A 25,859-nucleotide genomic window follows, 5' to 3' on the forward strand; every position below is an offset into this window, starting at 1 on the left:
CCTAGTGAACATTTCTCTCTGTTCACTGTCTTTAAATCGCTCTGAGTTTACCTGTCAAAATATTTTATGCCATTTGCAACATAATTACTAAATAACTGAAAAGTATGTCTCACGTTCATACGCTGAAATGAAGTGGGGTGTATATGTGCAGACGTTAGCTTGTGTCAAACTTTCATAGCTGCAAATGTTCTGTTCTCTTAGTTTTACTTCGTCAAATATAAGAATTCCCGTGCGAATGTTTTCACTCCTCTCGTCGTAGAAATAGTTCTCAATCAGTCTAGCCTAAGCAAGCAACGCGTGCGGACGTGCTGAGTGGCGAGTGCCGGTAAGTATGATAGGAGTAGAGCAATATCCGGCCGTGATCGGGAGATGGCAGTGGAGAATGAAAAAGAATACAACTAAAGGAATGGAGTGTAAGGAGGATCTGGGAAAGATGGGGGAGGCGGATTTAGTGGCTGCTGTGATAACTGTGCTACTGGTTATCGGGTGCGTGTAATTAAACCCCGGCCCGAATACAAGTGGCAACTTTAGCCGGGATGATGTCGATGTGATTAAGGAGTTGGTGAAGGAGGTAGTGAAAGAAACCTGCCCATTAGACCAGATCAAAGAGATGATACAACACCAATCGCTTTTCTCCATTTTGAAAATTCTTCTTCATTTTTAGGTGGTTTGAACAAGTTTTTACCTTTCATAGTTTTATAGCCATACTTACAGCCTGGAAAGAAGCAACTAGGCATTTTTTCCTCCTCGGTATGTTTGTAAGTTTTATAAGCTCAGCAGTATATTTACACTAAATAAATGAATACATTACCAAATCTTCACTTTCACTTAACACGACACTTACGTTTTCTTACGTTTTTTCCCTCACAGAACAACACTACCGAACAGAACCATATTACAACTGTAGATACCAACCCTAAGATAGTGCCGGTTCTGCCCCTAGCGGACGATTCACCACAGTTCCTATACTAGCCAACACGGAACAACTTAAGAGCTCATACTTTATCTTCCACTCGTTATGGTGCTAGTAAACGTGAACACATGTCTGAATTGGGACATGTAGCTGATGAAAATCTGCTTCGTAGGAATATGCACCATGTAACGTCACCTAAAGCTTCAGTTGCAGAGGAGATAGCTGCGCTTGTCTTCGCTGGTGCAATGAAAGGAAACCTGATGGTAGTTTCAGGTATTAGGAGAGGACGGCATCAGAGAAAATCTACGTGGGGTGGGGACAATAAGCAGACTTAGCTGATGAAAAAATTGTACATGTGAAAAAATAAATATGCTCTGTGGAACATAATGCAGAGTTGTTCCTTTATTTTTCATAGGAAAAATATAGGTGTTGTATTCGCTAATGTTAAACTACATAACATTTTTAAATTTATTACGTTAATCTCACCAACACTCCTAACGAGTGAGCACGTAGAGACGTTTTGTTTTATCTTGTTACGTTAATCCAACCCCATACAAGTCCAAGCCTAACAGGAACTAGTAGTGATAATGCTCACTGAAAGAAAACAATTTTAATCTTATTCTCTGCTTATAGACTGAACAGTATGTACACACACTGGGTTAATTTAAAACTAAGAGTGTGATAACCACACTTGTAATGAATGCAGGAGGATTGGACCGTATGTACACGCACTGGGTTCATTTAGAACTGTGAGACGAACGCGCGCGCGTTGATACAGGCTGTACGTTCTTATGTACACGCACTGGAATTAATTTAAAACTAACTTACCGTAGATTCTAATATAAGACATACAAGGCTGATAACCGCACTTACACTTAAGTACAATGAGGTGATGATTGTTATGAATGCACAAGAACTGAACCTTAGACACGATTAATTATAATATTATTAAGTATCCGGGAATTATGTCCTGACTTTCTCGTGTATACACTCACACGCGTGGAGCATCATACTTTGAAGGAGACACTTCAGGAGAATAACGGCCAGTACCACTCCAGACCACCGGCTACTAAGAGGATTAAGGTCATCATCAGAAGGTTGCACTCCACCCAGGACACCACCCAAGTGAAGCTCGACCTCGCGGACTTAGCCTTCATAGTTAGTTCCGTGGCTCAGATGGCGTCACAATGGACTAAGAGGAAGATATCTCTTTTCCTAGTTACGTACTCTGAGGACACGGAGAATAAGAATATCTATGATGTTAACTACCTGGCCCGTACGCTAGTTAAAATGGAGCGCTACCGCAGCATTGAAGGCCCGGTATAATGCTTACGGTGCCAGAGGTTCGCGCAGACTTCCGGAGGATGCCACTGTAAATCTAACTGCATCCTGTGTAGCAACCGCCATGCTATACAGGACTGCCCCATTAAGGGTGACCTCACCAATACCCCTAAGTGCGTCAACTGTGGTGAAGCTCACACAACCAGCCACAGGAAATGCCGCACTTACCTCCGGCTAATTGAAAGACTGAACGCCCGGCTCCTTTCCCCTAAAAGGGGCACCGTGGGACCTACTCATTCCAGACTGCGGCCCAATGTCACCTTCGCCTCTGTAACCGACCCCAACGGAGCAGCCGTGCCTATCGACTTATTGATTAAAACTCCCTCCCCACCCTCGCCTCTGAGAATTCTTTCCCCGCCCTACCACGGAGGGATAACTCCAGTCTCCAGCAGCAGAAGAAACAACACCCACAACCACTCCAAACCCCTCCCCTCAACCTACTTCCTACTTCTCCATTTCTGAAATTTCCGAGCTTTTTAAGCTCTTCACCAACCACGCCATTCGAGGGTTTTTCAATTTAATCACGACGGCCTTACAAGAACTTTTTGGCGCATCCACTAACCAACAGAAAGTGAAGGTTCTCCTTAACGCTGTTTTCTTCTGGGTGCAGAATTGCAAATAAGAACAGCACTCGTCCTAATGAGTTGAGAGTCTTGTATTGGAATGCAGAAAGCATTCGATAGGAGCGTGTTGAGTTCAGGGAGATCCTCTCTGATGAATGCATTGATATTGCACTTACCGGAGTGACTTCCTCAAGTTCCAATTGCCGACGATCTGCTGCTCTTTGTGGCTTGTATTGGATACCTAGGGAATTTAGATAGCACATGGGCTGGTGAGATTTCTTGAGACCGCCGAAAGAATGTTTGTATGAAATAATTTGGCAGAGATTTGTCGTATGATTTTGACGACCGTCATTCTCACATCTGTCACTTTGACATCTGTTACAGGCTATGCATTTGAGTGCGCAGTTTGAATGTTTTGATAGTTGTTAAGAAAAGGGGCGCATGGGATTGAGTTCTTTAGATGACTGATAGACAGCAGATCAAGCGCAAGATTTCTTTAGATGACAGAAAGCGTATTGAGCGTGTTTTGAATATGTTTAAACGGTCAGAGCACGTGCTGAGACACGGTTTTAACCACGTGTTTTGAATTTTTGACATGTAGAGACTTTTTAGAGCAATGTAAGCGGAAGTGGTGCCCTCGCTGCTAGATCTACATTACGGCCACGGAAGCATGTTTTGAAACGTAAGATGACAGAGTATGAGCACATGGCGCACCATGCCTTTGGTGTTTCGACATATTTTGCCTTGTAAGAGCAGATGCACGTGTTCCCAAATCTGGGAGGAATCCAAGGACTGCTGAGGGTGCTGGTGAATGCTCACCGACAGGCGGTTGGCAATTTTGGAGGGAACTGGTTAGCCCTCTCCCCAAATACAAAGCATAAACTGTTACTCATCTGACTGATGGCTTCTTCTATGGAGTCTGTGAAGTTATTTGAGGACTGTTATATTAAGACGCGCACCTGGTCTGTGATAGATGTCCGTCATATTGCAGAAGTGTCGATGTGTGCGTTCTATATTCCCACCACTGACCGGTAGGGGCGCTCTCGATATCACCCTCCAACATCCCATTTCTTCCACACCCTACCTTTCACCTTCATGTAGCCCGTAGGGTTCAGACTATTAGTTCATGGTAGGTTATAACATTGTGATGGTGTCACGTCCTTGATGATATCATACGTCATCGAGTTGACACCCGTGGGCGAATGTTGATTCAGATCCCATTGTGTCTCAACCACTGTTATTCTGCTACTAATGTGCTATCTCTTTCTTTCTGTTGCCCTTTCTCTGCATTATCATCAACATGAGGCTCTATGTAGAAGGCTCTAAGGCAGTGTCACACCATGATTTAAATGCCACAATTCAGTTCTGTGATTGCAGTCAGTGGTTCAATGGCAGATGTGTACAATTAAAGGAAGGTGGCATTAAATTCTTACGAACTGAAGAAGATCCTTGGCGCTATTTTAAGTGCATAAAATCTAGACGTGGAATTCGAAATGGTGAATCCTCGATTATAGAGGATGAACTGGAAACTCCTTCAATTAGTGAACTATATAAACTACTTTGTTCCATAGACCGTGAAGTAAGAAAGTATAAGGGAATCAAATCGCCAAACGGAAGAAGTTGGAATATCACTTCAACTAGCACGTCAAAAACTAGAGTAAAATTCTGATCTTCTGTAGAAGCAAGCTGAAACCATCTCGTTATATTTAATATCCAGAGAAAATCTCAGGAGCGAGAGTGATTCCCTGAAGAAAGAGATAAGTGTGTTAAAAATGCAAACAGACGATTACGAACAATACGGAAGAAGAAGTACAGTACAGTAGAAATTCCCGGATTTCCTGATTAGTCAAGCCACGGACACTTATGATACCGTGAAAAAATAGGACAGGTTTCAAATATTACTCTCACTTACGAAATGATTGATGCTTGTCATCGTTTGAAGAAAAAACAAGGCCAGTCAAGCAGAGGAATTATCATTAAGATCGTCAGACCCAGTGAAAAAGATCAATTATTAAGAAACGCAATGCGAAAATAAATCTAAGCACAATTGACATTGGTTTCAGTACTCCCTCACCAATATATACCAACAAAAGTATTTCCAGAAATAGAAAAATTATATTTGCTCGTGCAAGAAAAGTGAAGTCTGAGAAGATGTACGCCAATCTGTGGGTAGACTATACTGGTGCTACTTTTCTAAGAGAAAAGGAGTCTGATAATTGTCTTTAGACTAGTGGCGTGCATTGTTCGAACTTGAGACGGGTAACCAAGTCGGAGCAAGACCTGCCTTGCTTGATATGCAACCACCATCACGCTTTAGTGGAGCGAGTAACTTAAAATGCCCGAGTTTGCTCCTGTTCATTCGACTGGGCATGTTCGAATTGAAGTTTGCTGACTAGGGAGGATGGCCTTGCTTGCCTTACTGACGTTTGCAGGCAATGTGGTTCCTCCAGAGATGAGTAAGTCCTTGTTTACGAAGAGCAAAGGCCGGGAATTCGGAGGTATAAAAGGATGACGGAATGGTTGTGTTAACCATTAGTTTTGAGCTGAAGATCACCATGCCATGCGAATCGCAGGACAGCGTTATGGATAAAATTCACAAGAGTGGATATAAACTAATCAAGAGAGATGGGCTCAGTTATGATGTTTGGAAAAGGTTCCTGTTTTTGGTAACCGCAGAAGGTGAGCAGACAGGGTATGTGATACGTGCAATGCACTGTTAACATATAAATCCGGTACAAGTTATTAAAGAAAAACCTGTTTGCAATTTTAATTCTAGCGCTTCTCGCCAAGCATTGCCCAGAACCACAAAGAAAACCATAACTAACGTGTGTGTTTTCATGTGTGCCAAAGATTTCCGTCCATTGGACACTGCTGACGGAGAAGGATTTAAAGAATTAGGTCTAGGACTGATTAATAATGGTGCTCATTTTAGCAAAGTAGTTAACTTATTGTTGATGTTTTAGCATATCCTTCCACCATTAGTAGAAACCAGGACGGAGGGAGGTGTGCACTTGTACCTGCGACTGAGATAGTGCATGGAAGAGCGAATATCAAGCGGCAAGGTCGAATGAACGCAGCTCGCTTCGCCTATTAGAAGCAAACTTCGGCCATAGTGATACTCGACAAATATGAACTAAGCATAGAGCGTGTTTTGCACGACACTATTTTACACATTAAGAACACAAAATGATGCGAATTCCCTTATGTAAAATAGATGTCTTCTGAGAATACAATTTCAGTATACTATGATGCTTGTTGTTTAAAGTGACCTAACATTTAGGTCATAGGCCGAATATTACAATAGTGGGATATTTCAATATTCCATCGATTACTAATGGATATTTTAATAATTAATGGTGGAACCATGAGCGCTGGACTTCTCAATTTTATTGCTTTTTATAACACACCATTACCCTTGTTTTTGAATACAGCGTGATAAGCTTATCACCATCTTGGCTAAATTCTTCGGTGTATGATAGGGAAACATTGAGAACGCTTTTCCGGCAAGTCTGTGCATGTAGTAGAGGAGGAAAAGTATGAATAGCTTTTGATTGCAATCTTACAAAAGTAAAAACTGATACTTTTTATTGCTATTTGCTTTACGTCGCACCGGTACAGATAGGTCTTATGGTGACGATGAGACAGGAAAGGCCTAGGAATGGGAAGGAAGCGGCCGTGGCCTTAATTAAGGTGCAGCCCCAGCAGTTGCCTGGTGTAAAAATGGGAAACCACGGAAAACCATCTTCAGGGCTGCCGACAGTGGGGTTCGAAACCACTAAATCCCGGATGCGAGCTCACAGCTGCGCGCCCCTAACCGCACGGCCAACTCGCCCGATGAGAACTGATACTAACATCGATTCCATTGAAGCCGCTGGAATCAAAATTATATCAGGATATACAGTATATTATATATTTGTAGTTTACATTCCAACTAACTCTAACATGGAGGTTTATAATAAACTTTTCAACGACTATGAAAAATATACAAATTTATATTTCGCTAATATTATAATAGTGGGATATTTCAATATTCTATTGATTGCTAATAGATATTTTAGTAATTAATGGTGGAACCACCTGCGTTGTACTTCTCAAACTTTTTTGCTTTTTACAACCTTGAATCCTTGAATGGCATTCAAAATACATATAGTAAAACATTAGATCTTATTTTATCTAATGTTAATGGTATTAAACAAATATCAAGAAGCCCTCCTACCTTAATACCATACAGGAAGATTCAAATAATCACATCATATTGAATTTAAGTCTGCTATCAACATGTTTATAATTTCGCTAAAGCCGATTTCTGTAAGTTATATAATTTATTGAAACAGGCTAATTGGAAATACTTGGAAGTATTTGAAGACACCGATGAGGCTTTAGACTATTTTCATAAATATTGTAATGGGGTAATTCATCAATCTGTTCCTCGGAAGAAAGTTTTACACACGGGCGAATTACCCTTGTTGATTTATGAAAGAAATTTTCCATGTAATTTAAACGAAAGGAAGATAGAAAAACCAAAGACAGTGGCGCATATAATTTGTTGATGTGTAGTGAACTTCGTTAACATTCAAAGACTCTTACGCCTAATTTCACTGTGTGGTAAAAACCTGATGCCTTGCACCTCAAGAAAATTGCTTGGCATTCATATTTGCAGCAATTTAAAATGGAATAACCATAATGAGGAAATAAGGTGCAAAGCATACAGAGTCTCCGCACATCTCTACTGGAGCCAGGAAGAAATCAGTTCTGACAGCCTGTTTGGCATTAGTACGGCCATGCTGCGGTACGGGCTTCCATCCTGCTACCTCACTACAGTGGAGAACATGATGAAACTAGAGGGAGTTCAACGCCGAGCAGAACGACTAATTACTCAACGCGATCATTTAAATACAGCCAGGTCACTGCCCCCTATAACAGCTCTCTGTAAACAAATATATATTGCTTTTCTGAGAAACTTCTTCGCACATAAAACCTTCCAACAACTTACAGCTGAACTATCGTCCCGCTCAAAGAAGTCGAGTTGTGTTCCTTTTCCCTCCGTTTGCAATAACTGTATAATGTCAAAGTGGCTTCTTTATTCGTTCTGCTCGGCTGTGGAATGAACTCTCACCATAGATAAATGAACTACCAGCAGGACATTTTTGTAAAGTGGTTAAAGGAATGTACATATAACGAAACCTGTACATAACATAATTGTTCTACTTTGTGAATATTCAGTATGCGTGAGAGGACGGATGAAAGTTTGTGGGAACTCGAGTGAGTGAGACTATATGTGGGTATGAGTGAGCCAGCCTAGCTGAAGTGTATGTGGGGATTCTAGTGTATGTGTGTGTGTGTGTGTCGAATTACTTGAATAATGAACAGGTCTTCTGAATATTATGTAAATACGTAGGTGGATCAAAAGGTTAGTTGCACTAACGCGCCGCAGCAGCGCGCTGTGAGTCGCAAACGTGGGCACAGCGGAGAAAGGGACAGACACTGCCCACACGTCTGTTAGGCAGGTCGCTGTGGTGTCTCGTCTAGTATTGTGTGAATAGCGGCCAAATGCAATGGCGCGTCAACTGGACGTTCACTCCAAATATGAGGTGCGTGTGACAATCCGATTCCTAAGGGCCAAAAGGAAGAATGTGACGGACATTCATCGTGAAATTAGTGCTGTGTACGGGGAGCGGGCCATTTCCCGGCAAGGTATCGTAAAGTGGTGTCAGCAATTCGAAGCCGGACGCACGGTTATCACGGACAACCATCGCGAAGGCAGGCCCGCAACGTCCAGGACCCGTGCAAAGGTCAACAGTGTGAATGCGATCATTAGACAGAACGGGCGCATTAAACTGAGAGAAATCGCGACGCAGCTGAACATGTCGTATAGCAGTGTGTTTGCCATTGTTCACGAGGACCTTGGATATCGTAAGCTGTGTCAAAGGTGGGTCCCACGTCTTCTCACCGATGAGCACAAGGGACAACGTTTCCAATCCTCCCTGGCATTTTTGCAACGCTATGCCGCAGACGGCAACGGATTTCTGCGGCCAATCGTCACAGGCGACGAACGTGGGCCCACCACTTCACTCCCGAAACGAAGAGAACATCAATGGAATGGGTGCACCCCTCATCACCACAACGAAAGAAGGCCAAGGTTCAACCTTCAGCCGGTAAGGTTATGCCGACAGTGTTCCTCGACATGGAGGGTTTGCTGCACGTGGAATTCATTCCGAAAGGAACGACGATCAACGCGGCGTCGTATTGTCAAACGTTGCTCCGGTTGCGTAAAGCGATTAAAGAAAAGCTCCGGGGGAAATTGAGCGCCGGTGTGATTTTGTTGTACGATAACGCAACACTTCACATGGCCCGCCAAACGAGAGAACTGCAGCAGCGTTTCAAATGGGAGGTCTGGCAACATCCACCCTACAGTCCTGACCTAGCGCCATGTGACTTTCATCTATTCGGTAAGCTCAAAACGGAGCTCGGTGGTCGACGTTTCCAGACCGATAAGGAGGTGAAGGCCGCTGTCTCCGAGTGGTTGCAGAACGCTGGAGGGCATCCGGCATCGACAGGTTGGTTGTGCGTTCGCAGAAATGTTTGGAGTCTCTTGGAAACTATGTGGAAAAGTGACGTTACATTGTATGTCGTTATAGTCGTGTTGCTGTTGTATAGGTGGTGTAAGAAATGGCCATAACTGGGAAGTGCAACTTATTTTTTGATCTGCCCTCGTATATGTATATGTAAATACGGTAACTGTATATAAGCACACTATGCAGAATATAATTGTATATTTTAATACTGTATTTTTAAGTGGGGATGGAGGCACGTTCGTGCATGTGGGGCTATGCCCTTTCTCCATTCACCATCACTAATTGTACCTACACTTTGTGGAAAATAAATTAATGATAATAATAATAATAATAATAATAATAATAATAATAATAATAATAATAATAATAATAATGGTTATAAATTCTACATCATTCATTCCGATTTAAATATTAAATTTCAACAGAGAACGTTTTGGAAATTCATTAGAATGAATACAATAGTTATAAAAATGTATGACATTCCGGAACACCTTGTAAGTGGTATAGAAATAGCTAGGGTACGGATGTTTATGCAGTAATAGTTTAGAATGCAAGCTTACTGAAGCGAGTAATAATTAGAGTCTACCCGCACGACGGTAATGTTGTTAGGTTTGCATAAATATTGGGAGTTCGGCCCATTAGAACCCCTAGAATTTATGTTACTCCCACAACATTACGTTAGAGCGGGCTAGTCGAAATTTCCTACTAACAAAATTATTTAGCAACAAAATTACTTAGTAAGAAATGTCGACTAGCCCACTCTAACGTAATGTAGTGGGAATAACATAAATTCTAGGGGGTTCTAATGGGCCGAACCCCTAATATTTATGCAAACCTCATAGCATTACCGTCGTGCGAGTAGACTCTATTTGTTACTCGCTTCAGTAAGTTTGCATCCCAACCTATTACTGCATAAACTTCCGGGCCCTAGAAACAGCTATTGGATTAGCAAAACATTTTCGAAGTGCATATTCCTGACAACCTGCATATTATAACATCTTTTAAACTAACAAAATTGTCTCACTGTGTTGCTTGTCTCTGGAACTAGTTAATGAGATTGGATGTAAGCTAGTGATGGGCAACGCTCTCACTCGAGACTTTCAAGACTGCCGTCACAGGTCTCGAGACTCTTACGAGAATCTCGAGACTGATTCTCCTGTGCTGCGATCTTTGCGACGTCTCGGTAACCATAAGTGTAATCTGGATGATATATCATAAGCAGTTATTGCGTTAAATAACGTTCTCATATGGGAACGTGTGAGCCGATAAATTTCGTCAAAAGACTGGAAATATACTGCATGTTCAACTATGAACCTTTTATACCATTAACGAAAGTGAAAACAGAATGTCGGTATCTTAAACTGTTCACGAGTTATTTGAGGTGGACATCTTAACTGAATAACCCTGCATAAATTGTGAATAACCATAGATAGGATGTACACCTACCTGGATACTAGAGGCGTGCATAATTCGAACTTTTGATGGGGAAAGATGTGCTTTGCTGCATATGCAACCACCATTACACATGAGTGGAACGTGTAATCTAAAATACCCTAGTTTGCTCCCATTCTTTCGACAGAGGTGATGGGCAATTCTCTCGAGACCGATTCTTCTGTACTGCGACCTGCGCTATGTCCCAGTATTGCGAGTGTAAGCTCGATAGTAGGTCTATATCATCAGCAGTTCTCATATGGAAACGTGTATTCCGATACATTTTGTCAAAAGCCTAAGAAAACACTGCATGTTGAACTATGAGCTCCATAATACCATTAACGACCGTGAAAACAGAATGTCAGTATCGTAAACGGTTCACGAATTATTTGAGGTGGACATCTTAGCAGAATAACCCTTATCATTTGTACAACTGTAGATAAGATGTACACCTACCTGGATACCTCGCAACTGTTGTCGACAGGGTAGCTTCTTGTGATGTAGACCGGGCCGGAGGTGTGCTGTGACGATTCCCCTTCATTGATGTTACATGTTTCTAAGTGCTGGGTCATTCCAGAAGCATTTATGCCGACGTACTTTACTTCTTTTGAACAAACAACAGAGCGGGCTATGTGGCATGTTTCGAGCTGTGTGTGTAGAGATGGCACGGAACGACATTAGTAGACGGAGCTTTTAAGAGTAGGAAAGATCATAATATGAAGATAAATTTGGAATTCAAGAGGACAAATTGGGGCAAATATTCATCTATAGGACGACGAGTAAGCGATTGGAATACACTGTCAAGGGAAATGTTCAATAAATTTCCAAGTTCTCTGAAAGCGTTTAATAAAATACTAGGTAAACAAGTGATAGCGGATCTGTCACTGGGCGGCAGTCCTAAATGCGGATTGTTCATGATTGATTGAATACCCATATTGATAAATTATCAAACGAAGCATCATTAAAAAATCGAAGGAATTCAATGACTCTAATACATTGCTTACATTGTTCAATTAGCTTCAGTATGCCTGTTTAATATGGACATCTTGTCATCAGTCACGTGTAAATAAACTTGAAATGGTTCAAAATAAGTTTCTGCGTTATCTTTACTTTTTAAAATACCAGCGTTCTTCATACCTGGACAAAAGATCGTATAAGTGGTTATTGGAAGAATTAAATGCAAGTTCTTAAGTACGCGCAAGAAAAAAATACAGTTTGCACTTTTTCACAAATGTGTTGTTGGTGTTATGTATAATGCAGAATTTCTGCGAAGCATAGATTTCAACGCCAAAGTGTCCAGTCTGCGTGTGCGTCAACCATTTTATTGCACACGTTAACGCACACCAGCACATAAAATCTCGCCTTTAATAAGAATATGTGCAAGTTAATAACAGGTTAGCAACATCTGGAAAGCCGGTAGACTTTGTTTTACCGTCAAATAATCTATTGAATAGCATTGGTGTTATTAGGTACTTGTATTCTATTAAAGTGTACCATTATATTGTTACATATTCTCTTTAGTACCTATTTGACATTGTATATTTCAATAACTAATTTGCATTGTATTTTTATATTTGTAAAAATGATTTCTGAATTGTTCAATTGCTTCAGTTATATATATTTTATAGGTTTATTTGGTTGTATACTTCTTTTTATTTTTGTGTTTACTTTAAAAACCATTTATATTTGAGTGTATAAAATGTATTGGAGTTTGAAGCCTGTTGTAATTGGAGTTGTGTTCTGTTACAGACACAGTAAATGAATGAATAAATAAAGAAACTGTAATCACTGGACTCACCTGAGATGGCAGTGAAAACTCACAAGGGAGCAAGGTTTCTAAAGTTAATATTGACTTTGGATTATATAATGTCTAGCTAAATTTCTACTATCAGAACATGATGCAATATAATAATTCTTTGATCATTACCATAAGTGTTTAAAAACTGTGAAATTCAATGACGTTTGATATTCACGGTGAGTCCACATCAAATTTATACATATCCGTTTAAGACAAGCCATTCCGCTTGGACAGTCCCCGTGCTTGACCCAGGGCAGCCCCGGGCTCTTAGAGTTGAGAGTGATCCCCGCAGGCAAGAGAGAGAGACGGATGGAAATGGGGTGTATGGACGGTACATTCAATGAGACATAGAAACAATTGAAGAATTTCAAAAATCAGCATTTAAGAAAATATAAGAAAAAACCCTCCCTTTCCTGCATTTAGGACAGCTGACATTTCTTTGATTTCACAAATTTAGTGATGACACGGAAAATTGTTTGAACAGAATGAATGCGTACACTAGGATGACCAGATAGCCACTGCCCAAATGGAGTACATAGAGTCGTGAAAATTTAAGGCATTTCACCAAAATGTAGGACCTTTATCCACCAAAAAACTTTTACCACGAACACTACCTGTCGTCATATTGAAGGCCATTAAATGGGTTGTTGCTGGGCTGAATGGCTCAGACGGTTCAGGCGCTGGCCTTCTGACCCAAAATTGGCAGGTTCAATCCTGGCCCAGTTCGGCTCTATTTGAAGGTGCTCAAATACTGTACGTCAACCTTGTGTCAGCAGATTTACTGGCACGTAAAAGAACTCCTGCGGGACCCAATTCCGGCACCATGGCGTCTCCGGAAGCCGAAAAAGTAGTTAGTGGGCTGTAAAACCATTATTATTATTATTATTATTATTATTATTATTATTATTATTATTATTATTATTATTATTAAATGGGTTGCTGATTTGTTCTAGAATGAATTTAAAAATTAAATACATCACTACATTAAAAACATTGATTTCGTACCGATATGTGATACTGTAGTCATAGGCGTACTCCCTTTTTTCTGCTGGTGTACTTATCACTAATAAATAATTGCTTCTAATTAATTATATTTCCCAAATAGCAAACGTTCCACTGATTCAGTGTTTAAATTATAACTGATATCAGTCCATGGGCAAAAGTAAAGTCATCTCCGTACGGCTATGAAGGTCCTTGGAGGGTTGGAAAGTAAAGGCTTCCACTTTCCTAAACCTCGGCAAATGATGGGGTTAGTGGTTAGGTGTACACCCCAGGAATTAACCTGGTACTCATTTTTAGTGTAGTCTCAGTGAACCTCAGGGCCATGTTCACCACCGGAAGTGTAAATCTCGTTTCTAAAATATTTCGATCAGCCCATTGGGCAAACTTTAAAGAAAATAACCCCTCTTTATAAATATTATATCCTGGTACACAAAAACGTACTTTAGAACATTCAGGAATTCATAATATTGCTCAAAATTGGTCATACATTAAAAAACATTACCCACTTCTCTTCGCGCGTCAAATTTACACTTTTAGTTTTGATTTTATTTAAATACAGAAATTTTCATTAAAATCACAAAAAAAGAACTCTTCATGTGAAAGATATTTTTGGACTTTCTTCGGACTCCCGGACAAGCTTCGACATGTGACGATGTCCGAAGAATGTAGGACGCCTGGTCACCCTATGCGTAACCCTACTTCCAACGCAACATTGAAAAAACAGGAGATAATTTTACTCTTATTCAGGTTTATGATTTAGAATTCGTATTTGCAAAGGTAATGCTTGGAGACACGGAAAACAAATTTGAATCCAAATTCTTAGGAAATGCAAGGAAGCCACCTGGATATTGTAATAACTTACCTATCTTTCAAGATTGTGCTATACTGAAATCATACCAGCCCCATTTGATCGAGGCCTGCTCAAAATTGACAGAAAATGGTGTCGTAAAAATGTGTAATTCAGGCGAGATATTTAATGATGACGATGTTTGTTGTTTAAAGAGGCCAAATATCTAGGTCATTGGCCCCAGAGGAGAGATTCCTTCGATATTACTGAACTAATGTCGACTTGGGCTTCACATGAACTATCGTTGTTACAATTGGACGGGCCATATTGTTTCAAAGATGGGAAACCTTCAAAATCTTTCTCCTGTGCTTGTTTTTCGAATAATAATTTTCGTTCCGTCTTAAAAGTACGAATTACATCCCACGCAGCAACAATCAACACCCTTTTACTTTGCATAGAAACTCAAATGGTTTGTACTGTCGGCGAAGCGGCAAGGTCAACAACCTAGCGCGTGTGTTCTAACATCACCACAGCCTCAGTGACAGAGAATAGTGGGGCTCAGCCCTGTGCAGACACGGGGCAGTGTCAGAGCTCCCTTGTCCTCAAACGCTAAGTTGGAATGGCCTGGCATCCACATTGTGTTTTCATATACACTGACGTAAAAAATGCAGCATCCTCAAGGACTGTGTTTAGTGGGGTTGTTGTGTTAATGATTCACTTGTCACGGACATCGGCGATCAGATGGTGCTCTGGAGGCCTGTCCGTGTGCAATATGTTTTGACTCTGCAGGCATTAACTGCACTGAGGTTAGAGGCGAGCAGTGTTTGCAACATTCATTCGAGGGTACTGCCATGTCCCGCCGACGAGTACGTGTTCCTGTTGAACAACTGCAGCCATTTGAACGGGGTCCCATTGTGGGCCTGCGGGAAGCTGGATTGCTGCACATGTTGGGCACAACGTACCGGTGGTGTGTCGCTGCTTTCAGCAGTGGCCTGCAGGACATTCCCACACCCGTAGACCAAGCTCCGGACTTCCACGTAGTACAGGCGCACATCAAGATCGACGATTTGTGTGAGCAACGGTGGCCAACCGAGCATCATCCAAGAACGAAATCCGGTCACATGTTCCACCTGCTTTGTCATCAAGGACCATTGGGAACCGTCTACTTGGCAGCAGGATTACGATCACGTGTGCCTCTGGCCAGGCTACCACTGACACCATGACACCGTCAGGCATGGCTACTCTGGTGTCGTGAAAGAGTCGACTGGAGAGGGGAATGGCGCTCTGTTGTCTTCAGTGACGAGAGTAGGTTCTGTCTGTATACAAGTGATGGACGTACACGTGTACGGCGTAAACCTGGTGAGCGGCCTATTCGCTCACGATACCCAGGTCCCACCCCAGGCTTCACGGTGTGAGGGTTGCCATCAGTTGCAACTTGCAGTCACAGTTGGTGTTTCTCAAGGGTAACGTAACCAGTGCCCACTACATTACGCAAGTTGTTGTCCCCATGCTACTGCCTTGGCCAGCAAGATCACAGGATCTCTCGCCAACTGAACACGTATAGGACATGATGAAGCGGGAACTTACGCGTTCTCCAGAGCCTGCAAGAACCATTGCCGAATTGCATCAAAAGGTGCAAAATGCTTGGGACAATCTACCGCAGGATGCCATTCGGCACCTTCATGATCGTTTGCATGCTTGAATACACGCCTGCATTGGCGCCAGGGCATTGATGCGACTTTTTGGGTACCGTTTACTGTGGCATGTGTCTTTGATTTGGTGTAAATTTGTAATCATATACTCCTGCAATGATGAACTACCTGTCATATCGCTTGTGAATAAAATGACCATGTCGTTGAGGATGTTTCATGTTTTTCCCGGCAGTGCATATTCTTCAATAGTATTAAGGTGCGCGTAAAATATGTTTTTCTGTCCCGAGGATTTATTAATAATGGATATGTCGGTGCCTACTTCGATTCTTTAAGGGAAATTGTGCAATTTTATACGGCAGAACAACAGTGTTACATTAGACAAATTCAGAGGTGTACTTGTTTTCATCGTACGATCATCCATTTAGGAAAAAATCGTTATTTCAAACTATATTTAAAACACGGTGCTTATGTTGGATGTTACTCAGATGCGGTGCCTGATCAACCTCACTACGTACTATACTGTGCCCTTCTATCCAAACTGTGGAAATACTTAAATATTTGCATCCTATAATAATTTCAGAAGAGAAAAGTAAAGCTTTTATTTGCCTTCGCGTTACACGCAAACTAATATTCCACACTTTCATTAACGCCCTCTAACATTAGCCACCATTACAAGAAACGTGGCCCTAACCATGGAATGTAACTAACTGTATTTATGTCCAATGATGTGACGCACATAACTAGAGTCGACACTAGCTGGGCAAAAGGCACTCACATCACAAGCTCATCAAGTCGTGACTCATACGCTCCCGCCACGATCAACTGTTGCTGAGTAACATCCAACATTCGCGTCACAGTTGCAAGAGTACAGTTTATAATGCCGATTCTAAATCGCCGCATTTGCCTAATTTAACACCGTTCTTCTGGTGGATAAGACCTCCATAGTTTCATTTTTAAACGAAGTTTTTGTCGATATCTACGTTACTGTAGTTCACTCCCACGACAAGTGGGGCTTATTGTTCACGAGCTCTTAGATACAATTCAAGGAAGTATCAAAACTGAACGTCTTTATATTTAGCAGCTCTAGAGATATTTTATGTGGGCGTTCTTGCTGATTCGCACTCTATACAAAGCATTTTCATAAACCTATATACTTACCCTTTTCAAGCTGACTTTTTGATGGAGGTAACAGCACAGTTTGATACTGCAAAGAGAAAAGACAACTGTTATGAATTGTTCAAAACACAATTTTAGGAGGGACATATATACAAAGGATTTCTCTTCTAAAGACATTAAATATAATTACAAACTAACTTCACAGGAGAACCCGTTCTTAAACTCGGCAGAGCTCATAAAGTCGACCAAATTCCCTGGATGTCTTTGCACGACCCGTAAACGATTACGAGAAACAGGACTTCAATGCTGGAAAGCTGCTACCAAAGAGTATCCCTCCAATGAGCAGATGGTTGATCGGTGCGCGTTCACCGAGATGGTGTTGAATCGTAATTGGGATAATGTGGTCTTCTCTGACGAGACTTATTTCAGTTCGGGGAACGTCGTGCCGGTTCGTGTTTTGAGGCCACGGGGAGCCCGATATAACAACAGATATACAGCAGATCGTTCACGCAGTGGCCACATAACTGTGTCGTGTTGGGCGTGGATTTCGTCTGATGGGGCTGGAGTGCTTCATTGGATAGACGACCGTTTCACATCGGACTAATATTTGGACATTACGTAGAATATTATGGCTCCGAGTGTGAGAGAGCGCTATCCAGATAAGGTAATACTGTTTGTGCAAGAAAACTACCCTATCCACATGAGCGATAGTGTTCAGGGCTGGTTTTCTGAACAGGACTCCATTGACCCACTCAATTTTAACCCGCGAATTGCAGACTTCAACCCCATTGAACAAGTGTGAGCTAGGTGGATACGCCATATACAGAAACACTGGCCTCATCACCCCGCCTTCATATGATGCTTTGTGAGGCATTATGTTAAACGTATGGCAGGAGATCGCCCTCGACGAAGAATACTTTAGGAAGCTCGTTGAGCCAGTGCCACGTCGGCTCCGACAAGTTGTTCAACCGATGGATGCTGGACGACGTATTAAGTCATGTCTAAAACAATCCTTTTCAGGATTAACGTAATTAAAATCCCAATGCTAGGTTTCGCAATGAATAGAAATACACGTGTATTTGGTTAACGCAACACTTTATAACCTTAAAAAATCAATGCGTAGAGTAGGACTCGAACCCTGTTTTTCGCCTTGACGGGTGGATACGCTTCGTCGAAGTTAATTCACTCGCATAACGCGCTTGATACTGAAGGCTATTCCAGCAGTTAGTGCCACGTAACACATTTACACCCCTATAAAAGTCCTTCGAGGGGTCAGTGATAACTAACTATGCGCTCAACGCAAGCATTCGGAGTTGAAATTCAAAGAATGATTATCAAGGTGCAGTTACACGATAGAGTAAGAGAGTCCAGTAAAAGAAACTGCAGACACCAATTTGCAAAGAGGGTTAGATGAGGTAGTACATCATACCAGATGATCTCTTAGAGTAAACGTGAGAAAGACACACGTAATTGTATGTAGGAAAAGGAGAGATAGAAAGGAAAAGGTCGTGTGGAATGTAAATCAAGAGGAAATTACACCATTGGAAAAAATAAAGTATTTAGGAGAAACAATAAGTAAAAAGGGATCGTGGAGAGAACAGTGTAGGAGGGACAAATTAAAAGGAACAGGGGCGCTCGCAGCAGTAAGGGTATTAGAAAATAAATTACCAGATATAAAATACAAAATCTAGAAAATGGTGTTTCAATAACTAGTCAAGTGTAAACTGTTATTTGGGGGTGAGGTCTGGGGATTGGAAGAGGAAAGGGTGGAATTAAACCAAGTAGTGGTAAAATTCAGCGAGATTATGATGGGACTACCAAACTGCACGGCGAATGTGGGGGCTATATTAGTTTGCAAAGAGTTTGTAGAGGTAGAAATTGTAAAGAGGTTGATAAAGTATTGGATAAGATTGGAGGAAGGGAAAGGAGGGGAATTAATACGGGAGGCTTATAGATTTCAGGAAAGAGTGGAGAATGAAGGATATTGGGTGAATAAGTGTAAGAAAAAGGTGCAAAAACTAGGCTTGGGGGAGTATGGGAGGGTTACGTCGGGGAAGAGGAAAAACGGATATGGAAAAGATAAAGGGAAGCATATTAGATATAGAGAGGCATTTAATAATGGAATGTAAGAATAGAGCATCTCTATCAGTTTTAAACAAATTAATAGAAATAGCTAGTCCGAAAACGGAGTTTTAGGGGAGAAGAGCAAAGGGAGGCTTGTACTGGTGGCTGCTAGGCGTACCAAAAGTAGGGTATGGGTAGGAATGGGAAATAAGGATAGGTGTGTATTGTGTGGTGAGGGTCGGTCGGTCGGTCGGATTTACATATATTCAACCAGTGTTATGTTTTGGATGACGTGAGATGGAAATTACTTAATAAGACGGAATTGGATAAGTTAGCTAAAGATTATAAGGTGACATCATGGTTATGTAGGGAGTGAGAGAGAGGAACGAGTATATCTAAATTTTTAAACATGGTGAGAGTAAACTTTATAAAGGAAATGACTGAATAAAGAAAAGATAAAAGAGAGGAAATGTAGTATGAGGTGAGGAGTGTTATATTTTGAGAACGATGAAAGAGGAATAGAGGTAGATAGGGGCTTAGGTAGTAAAAGAGAAGATTAAAGTAAATAGGAAGAGAAAAGGAGTAATAAGGAGATGGAGGGATGAAATGTGAAAGATATGGACATAAATGGTTTAGTTTTAATAAATATAGAACTGTTGTGGAATGTAAGGATAGAAGTGTGTGAGGAGTAGTAATAACCTAAAGACAATAGTGTGAAGAAGAAGAAGAAGAAGAAGAAGAGAGAGAGACAGTGCGGAAAGAACTATGAAAGAAAGAGTGAACAGAGAATGAGATATGAAGGATGGACTGTTTTTATGTGTGTATTGTAAAGTCTGTGTATAACATATTGTTCAGAGGATGGGTAGTGGCTTAGGTAGTAAAAGGTAAGGTTTAGATAAATAAGAAGAAGGAAGGAGTATTAAGGAGAAGTGGGTGGATGTAATTTGGAAGTTTTGTACCTAAAGGGTTAAAACATGTAAAGGTATAGAGTTTGATGATGGAAGGAAGGAGAGTAAAAGGGCAGAAAGAGCTCATTAATAACGAGAAGAGAACTAGGTATTAAGGATAGAATGTTTAAGTGTGTAGTATATGTCGATGTATTATATATTGTTACGTGTACTTGTATGTATAAGTAGATATTTTATGAATGTTAAAAGGTCAGTATGAGGGCGGTTAAGAGGGGCTAAGTATAAGGAGGGTCTGGAAATGTACCTGTAATGTAAGTGAGAAAGGAACTTTTGACCGAGTACTTAGGAAAAAGGATCAAGGTGGTAGAGTTCTGTGACGTAGAGGTGAGAGAGGGAGAAATAGGCCTGACCTGTCTCAACATAAAGTGATGAGTCAGACCGACTGCACTTGTAGAGTAGAGTAAGGTAGAAGATAGTATTAGGTTAGAGGGAGGAAGATGTCAACGAGACAGAGAAAGAAGATCCGAATTATTGTATCCGTCTCAGCAGGAGAACGGAGATGTGGCAGGCTACATGTAGAGCTGGGAATGGTGGGGAAGCTAGCATTGACATCGTAAGGAGTCTATGAGGGCTCGGTTTCCGCCCTTATGAGACATGTTTGGTCGCGGCATCCCAGGGTAGGGTGGTCGCAGTTCCTCACCAGGGGGTGATGTCGCGACCAGACAGACTTAGTATAGAATCAGTATAGATTTAGTTGTAGTTAAGTAGTTAGTTTAGTCAGGTACTAAGGAAATGTAAAGGTAGCGTGTTGTATGTGGAGCTGGCTATCCGCCCATGTGTGAGCTGCTACATAGAGGATTTAGTATAAAAATAGCTATAGAATTATGTAGTTTTAGTCTGTCCAGTCATGTACTATTTTCTTTATTTCCTTATGCCGATGGTTTGTACTATGGTGGGGTAATAAAGATGTGATGCAGATACCAGTATTTGAATCCCAGATCTCCTGGTTGATAACCGAAACGAACAGGTGTGAAGTATCATTTCACATCGCGCTTAGGCCGATGACCTAGCTGTTAGGCCCGTTTAAACAACAAATATCATCTTCACATCGCAATTCGCTTGCCAGGGCTATCCCTCACTTCACATAATGATTCAACCATTATGGCAGTTTCTCGTCCATTTCATTGTATTTTTTACGTCATTCTGATATGCGGACAGTTGCATTGTATATTGACATTAGCGTTTCGTCAGGAGCGTGTCGTTTAACAATAGGCGAGTTACATCACATAAATGCATCACCTCACCCTAGGACGATGATACCCTATACACCACTTAAAATTTTTCATGCGTCAGTTTTTGATTGTCCCGCTGTACATATATTTATTGTTTCAATTTATAAACATAGTGAATCCTCGAATGGATAGATGAAAGAATGACGGACCACATGCAGTTTTCTTCACTTTAAGAGCTGAAAAATTATAATGGGCACTGTTCAATTTATTCACACAGTACATTTAGATGGGTGGTTATTCATTTATAAGCACCATATTCGGAAGTTAATAACAGTTAAGTATTTAATTATGGCTCGGTGTACTTGGTATAGTTTCTTCTCAGACGTGGCTATAACGTTAAACTCCGTCCGCCGAGTGACCATCCGAATAAGTGATCCCCCACCAAGTATCAACCACGTTTTCTGAGGGTTGATCAACAGGTGGAGGTTAATGGCACCCCTCATGCCCTTGGGGGCCGGAAAATCGCGCCTAAAGGTGAATGAACGAAATCATTTTGTCAATGGCATGCGATTTTAAATGAAAGGGGAAACCACCACTTGATATATCTTAATGATATCCCATGAGTGCATCATGCAGTCACAGAACGATACCATTATGCCGTGTAACCCGAGTAGCGAATGGCGCCGACTGGTGTGAAATGAACGTCCAGGCATATCTGCTAGTGGTCCAACTATTACAAACCAACTCCTCAGTGACAAATCTATCGCAACATGGAGCGTGATAGGACTGCTCTAGACGGGAAAGCTTCACAACATAGAAAGAGAACTGATACAGGCAAAGGTGACATGTGCGGCGAATTAGTATCTCACTGTAAATGCTGCGAGCAGTTTAGCAATGAAGGTCACGTTGTACACACCACCGCTATAGATGAAACGGGTCAGAATGGAGTCGCATTTATTGTCAACACTTCGAAAGTTGTCAAAAGTAGGTAGTGGGACGTAAAAACAATATTATTAGTATTATTAGTGTCAACAAGCGACTGCCCCTTTAAGCAAGCGCGTACAGATCTATCAGTGAAAGAACGCTAAATCTAACCCTGTGTGCAATTTGCACCTGCTCCAAGTATACCTGCCGACCACCGCTGCTGACGACCAAGAGATTGAAGAATTTTAGGAGAGGTTATAGAAAGTTTTAGCAGCTATAAAACCTGAGGGAATTACAGTCGTTTTAGCATATTCTAATGCTAAGTTTTGGAATACTGCGATGGACGATAATTTTCGAAGCACAGTAGTACATTACGGTTTAGGGGTGCACTATGAACGAAGTAGCGGTCTATAACATTTCGCTATCAATAACAGCTTTTCCATTATGGACACCATGTTTACGCATCACAAAAGACATCTGTTCACATGGACCTCCCCAAATGGACAATAGTGGAATCAGATTGATTTCATTCTTATGGACAAAAGATGGAGAGCCTCCTTTTGCAACCTCAGAACAAAAGTAGGTGCTGAATGTGTGTCTGATCATCGTCTAATCTGGGACTATGTTAAAGTCAAATTGAGCAAATAACTGATCAAAACTGAACCGATTCGAGTGATAGCTCCTGAGCCACTTCCCTTCAAACAAGAACTTCAGAACTTCGGATCACATGACCTGGAAAGAAGCTGCAGCACAGAAAACAGAGAACATAGGAATGGATCACAGAAGCAACAACAAAAGTCCCGAAAACCGTACACCGTTGTGAAACGCCAATACTGGCTGTTCGAAGAAACTCTGGCACTGGTTGAGAAACGTTTTACAAGGGGAGGTCACGATGTCCGCATCACCGACTTTGTTCAAACTTTGTTCAAACAAAAACACACTGGCAAAGTAGTAGCGCGCAACTCTCAAAAAGTTTCGGAAAAAGCGATTTCAAAAGTGTCGAAAAAAGTTACGAGAGGTTTAGAATGCCAGGTACCATCTAGCGAGAGACTGTGGCGAGGTGGTCGAGTGGTTAAGGGTCTCATTTTCTGTTATGAAGATGGTGAATTCGAGTCACGCTGCTACCACCTTTTTACCCCCACCCACTTTCTTCCTTGTATCATCTATTACGAATTTATTTTCTTCTATTACTGTCAAAATAGATTTTAAAATTTTCTTTCCTAATAATTCGGCCTCTTCTGTAATCTGTACAGAGCCACCGGGATCCAGTAAGCGATTTATACAAAGTAGGTGTCGACGTAAGCCGACTGTTTATTTGTTGTTTGCTCTCCCGGGAACTCGTTGCACTTTGCGTAGCTTCACATTCAAAAACACTTCCGTTTGAACATAATTCAACATGCGTGATCTCCATGCCGATCGAACTTATGATGAGCACGTCTGGTTACCTCGCACACAACCGTTACAAGACACAACGCGGTCAGACAGTGACTAACTGCTGCTCTCATTCGCAACACGAGGAAAAAGGAGATCAGGAAATGTCAGAAAAATGTTGAGACGAGCATGATTCGAACTCGCCATCTTCATAACTGAAGTGGAGAACATTTACCAGTCGACCACTGCGCCACAGTCTCTCGCATGATGGTAGCTGGCATGCTAAACCTCTCGTAACTTTTTTCGAAATTTTCAAAATAGCTTTTTTAGATGATGTTTGAGAGTTTCTCGCTACTACTTTGCCAGTGTGTTTTTGTGATGTAGTACTACCAACCTAAAAAGTATGAACAAAATCGGTGATGCGGTCATCGTGAGCTCCCCTTGTCAGTGTCCGACCTACAATCACAAACCCAGAACACCGTGGTCGGATGCTGAAACAGAGGAATAATTACATCAAACAAGCTTGCGGGAAATACAAAAATGAGCACATTAAGAATTTGTGCCTGGAGCTAAAGAATGGTATGAATCACGGTGTTGAATTATACGACAAAATTAAATATTTGGCATGAGAACTCAAGCTCAGGATGCGGATTATCAAGGACAAAGGACAGCCAAGGAAATATCATGACTGACGCGAAAGGCATAGTCAAAGTGTGGCGAAAGTACTTCATCCAATTGTTTCATGATGAACCAGATCATATGCCGGAAGGAAATGAAGAAGGCCTTGAACTCTTAAAGAAGAGGTAGAACGTGCAGTGACGAAGCTACGCAATAAGAAATCCCCCGGTTCTGGTGGAATCATTGCCAAAGTGCTGAAGAACATGGGTGAACTCGGCACTGACGTTCTTCACAGTTTGTGCCAGAAGATTTGGACATCTGCGAAGTAACCAGAAAACTAGTGCAACTCCGTCTTTATACTACTGCTCAAAAAGGGGTCCGCTCTTGACTGTGACAATTACAGAACAAAACTCTCATTTCCCATGCCAACAAAATAATGCTCACGATACTGAACGAGAGGCCAAAGACCTTCCTCCTCCCATAAATACCAAATGAGCAGACTGGGTTCGTTCCACACACAGCAACTTGTGAGCAAATTCTCAACCTCCAGGAACTCCTGTAGAGCACCATACAGTACAGTGTCAGAAACTACATGTGTTTCGTGGACTACATAAATATTTAGAAAGTTTTCGAATGCATGGACAACTCGCATCGAAATGAGGACACCGAGGCACCTCGTGCACCCGATCCAGAAACTGTACTCTTTGAACAAGGCAACAGTACATGTCAATGACACCCGCTTAAATGTTTTCTCAACTACAATGTATTCTTTCTTCTACCCGATTCAACGTGTACAGTGAGTACGTCATGAGGGAGGTATTTGAAGACTGGAAAGATGACACTGTAGTTGGAGGCAGACAAATAAGTCATCTCCGATACGCAGACAACACGTTGATAATTACAAACTGTCAGCACGAGCTACAGACTATCATGCAGAGGGTAGATTAACATAGACGAATATATGGATTTCAAACCATGGTCGTAAAGATCAAAGTGATGGTAATAGATCGCCCTAATTAACAACTTGCCTGACATCGCGAGGGTTACTTACAACGAAGTGGTCAGCCGCTCTGAGTACCTTGGACATGTTGTCTCTAACACTGGGGACTGAGAACCTGTTTCGTAACCAGATGCCTTCGGTGTTATACGAGGGTGAGTCAATAAATAAGTCGCAAACAGGTGTATGCCTTATACCATTTGAAATTACGCGCGCAAGTTTTGCTAGCGGATGGCAGCATATGTATGCTTGTCGTACGACATCTCGCAGGCACTCAGTCAGTCAGAGGCTGTTAGTGCACGATGGCACATGTGTTGCATGTCTGTACACGAGAAGAACAGCGTGCAGTTGTGGGGGTTTTGTGGGACAAAGGACTGTCCACAGAAGAAGTGCGTCGTAAAATGCATCCCGTCTATGGTGAAAACTGTTTCTCACGGAAAGCTGTGTTCAATTGGATACATAAGTTTAACCATGGAAGGAAAAGCATCAGAGATAGGGAGCGTCCTGATCGTCCTACGGAGGTGTCAACTGCAACCACATTGCAGCGTGTGGATCAACTCATCCGTA

General features: G+C 41.6%; 1 protein-coding gene across 3 annotated transcripts in view; it reads right to left on the reverse strand.

Moving 5' to 3' along the window:
- Positions 1-25,859, reverse strand: part of Eaat1 (Excitatory amino acid transporter 1) — a 341,314-nt gene that overhangs the window by 79,683 nt on the left and 235,772 nt on the right. For all 3 annotated transcript variants that reach the window (XM_067141369.2, XM_068226272.1, XM_067141367.2), the window contains exon 4: positions 17,221-17,266. In XM_067141369.2, the coding sequence (XP_066997470.2) occupies positions 17,221-17,266 (46 nt within the window). The remainder of the gene's footprint in view (positions 1-17,220; positions 17,267-25,859) is intronic.

This window comes from Anabrus simplex, chromosome 2, assembly GCF_040414725.1.
Source record: "Anabrus simplex isolate iqAnaSimp1 chromosome 2, ASM4041472v1, whole genome shotgun sequence".
Taxonomy (NCBI): Eukaryota; Metazoa; Arthropoda; class Insecta; order Orthoptera; family Tettigoniidae; genus Anabrus; species Anabrus simplex.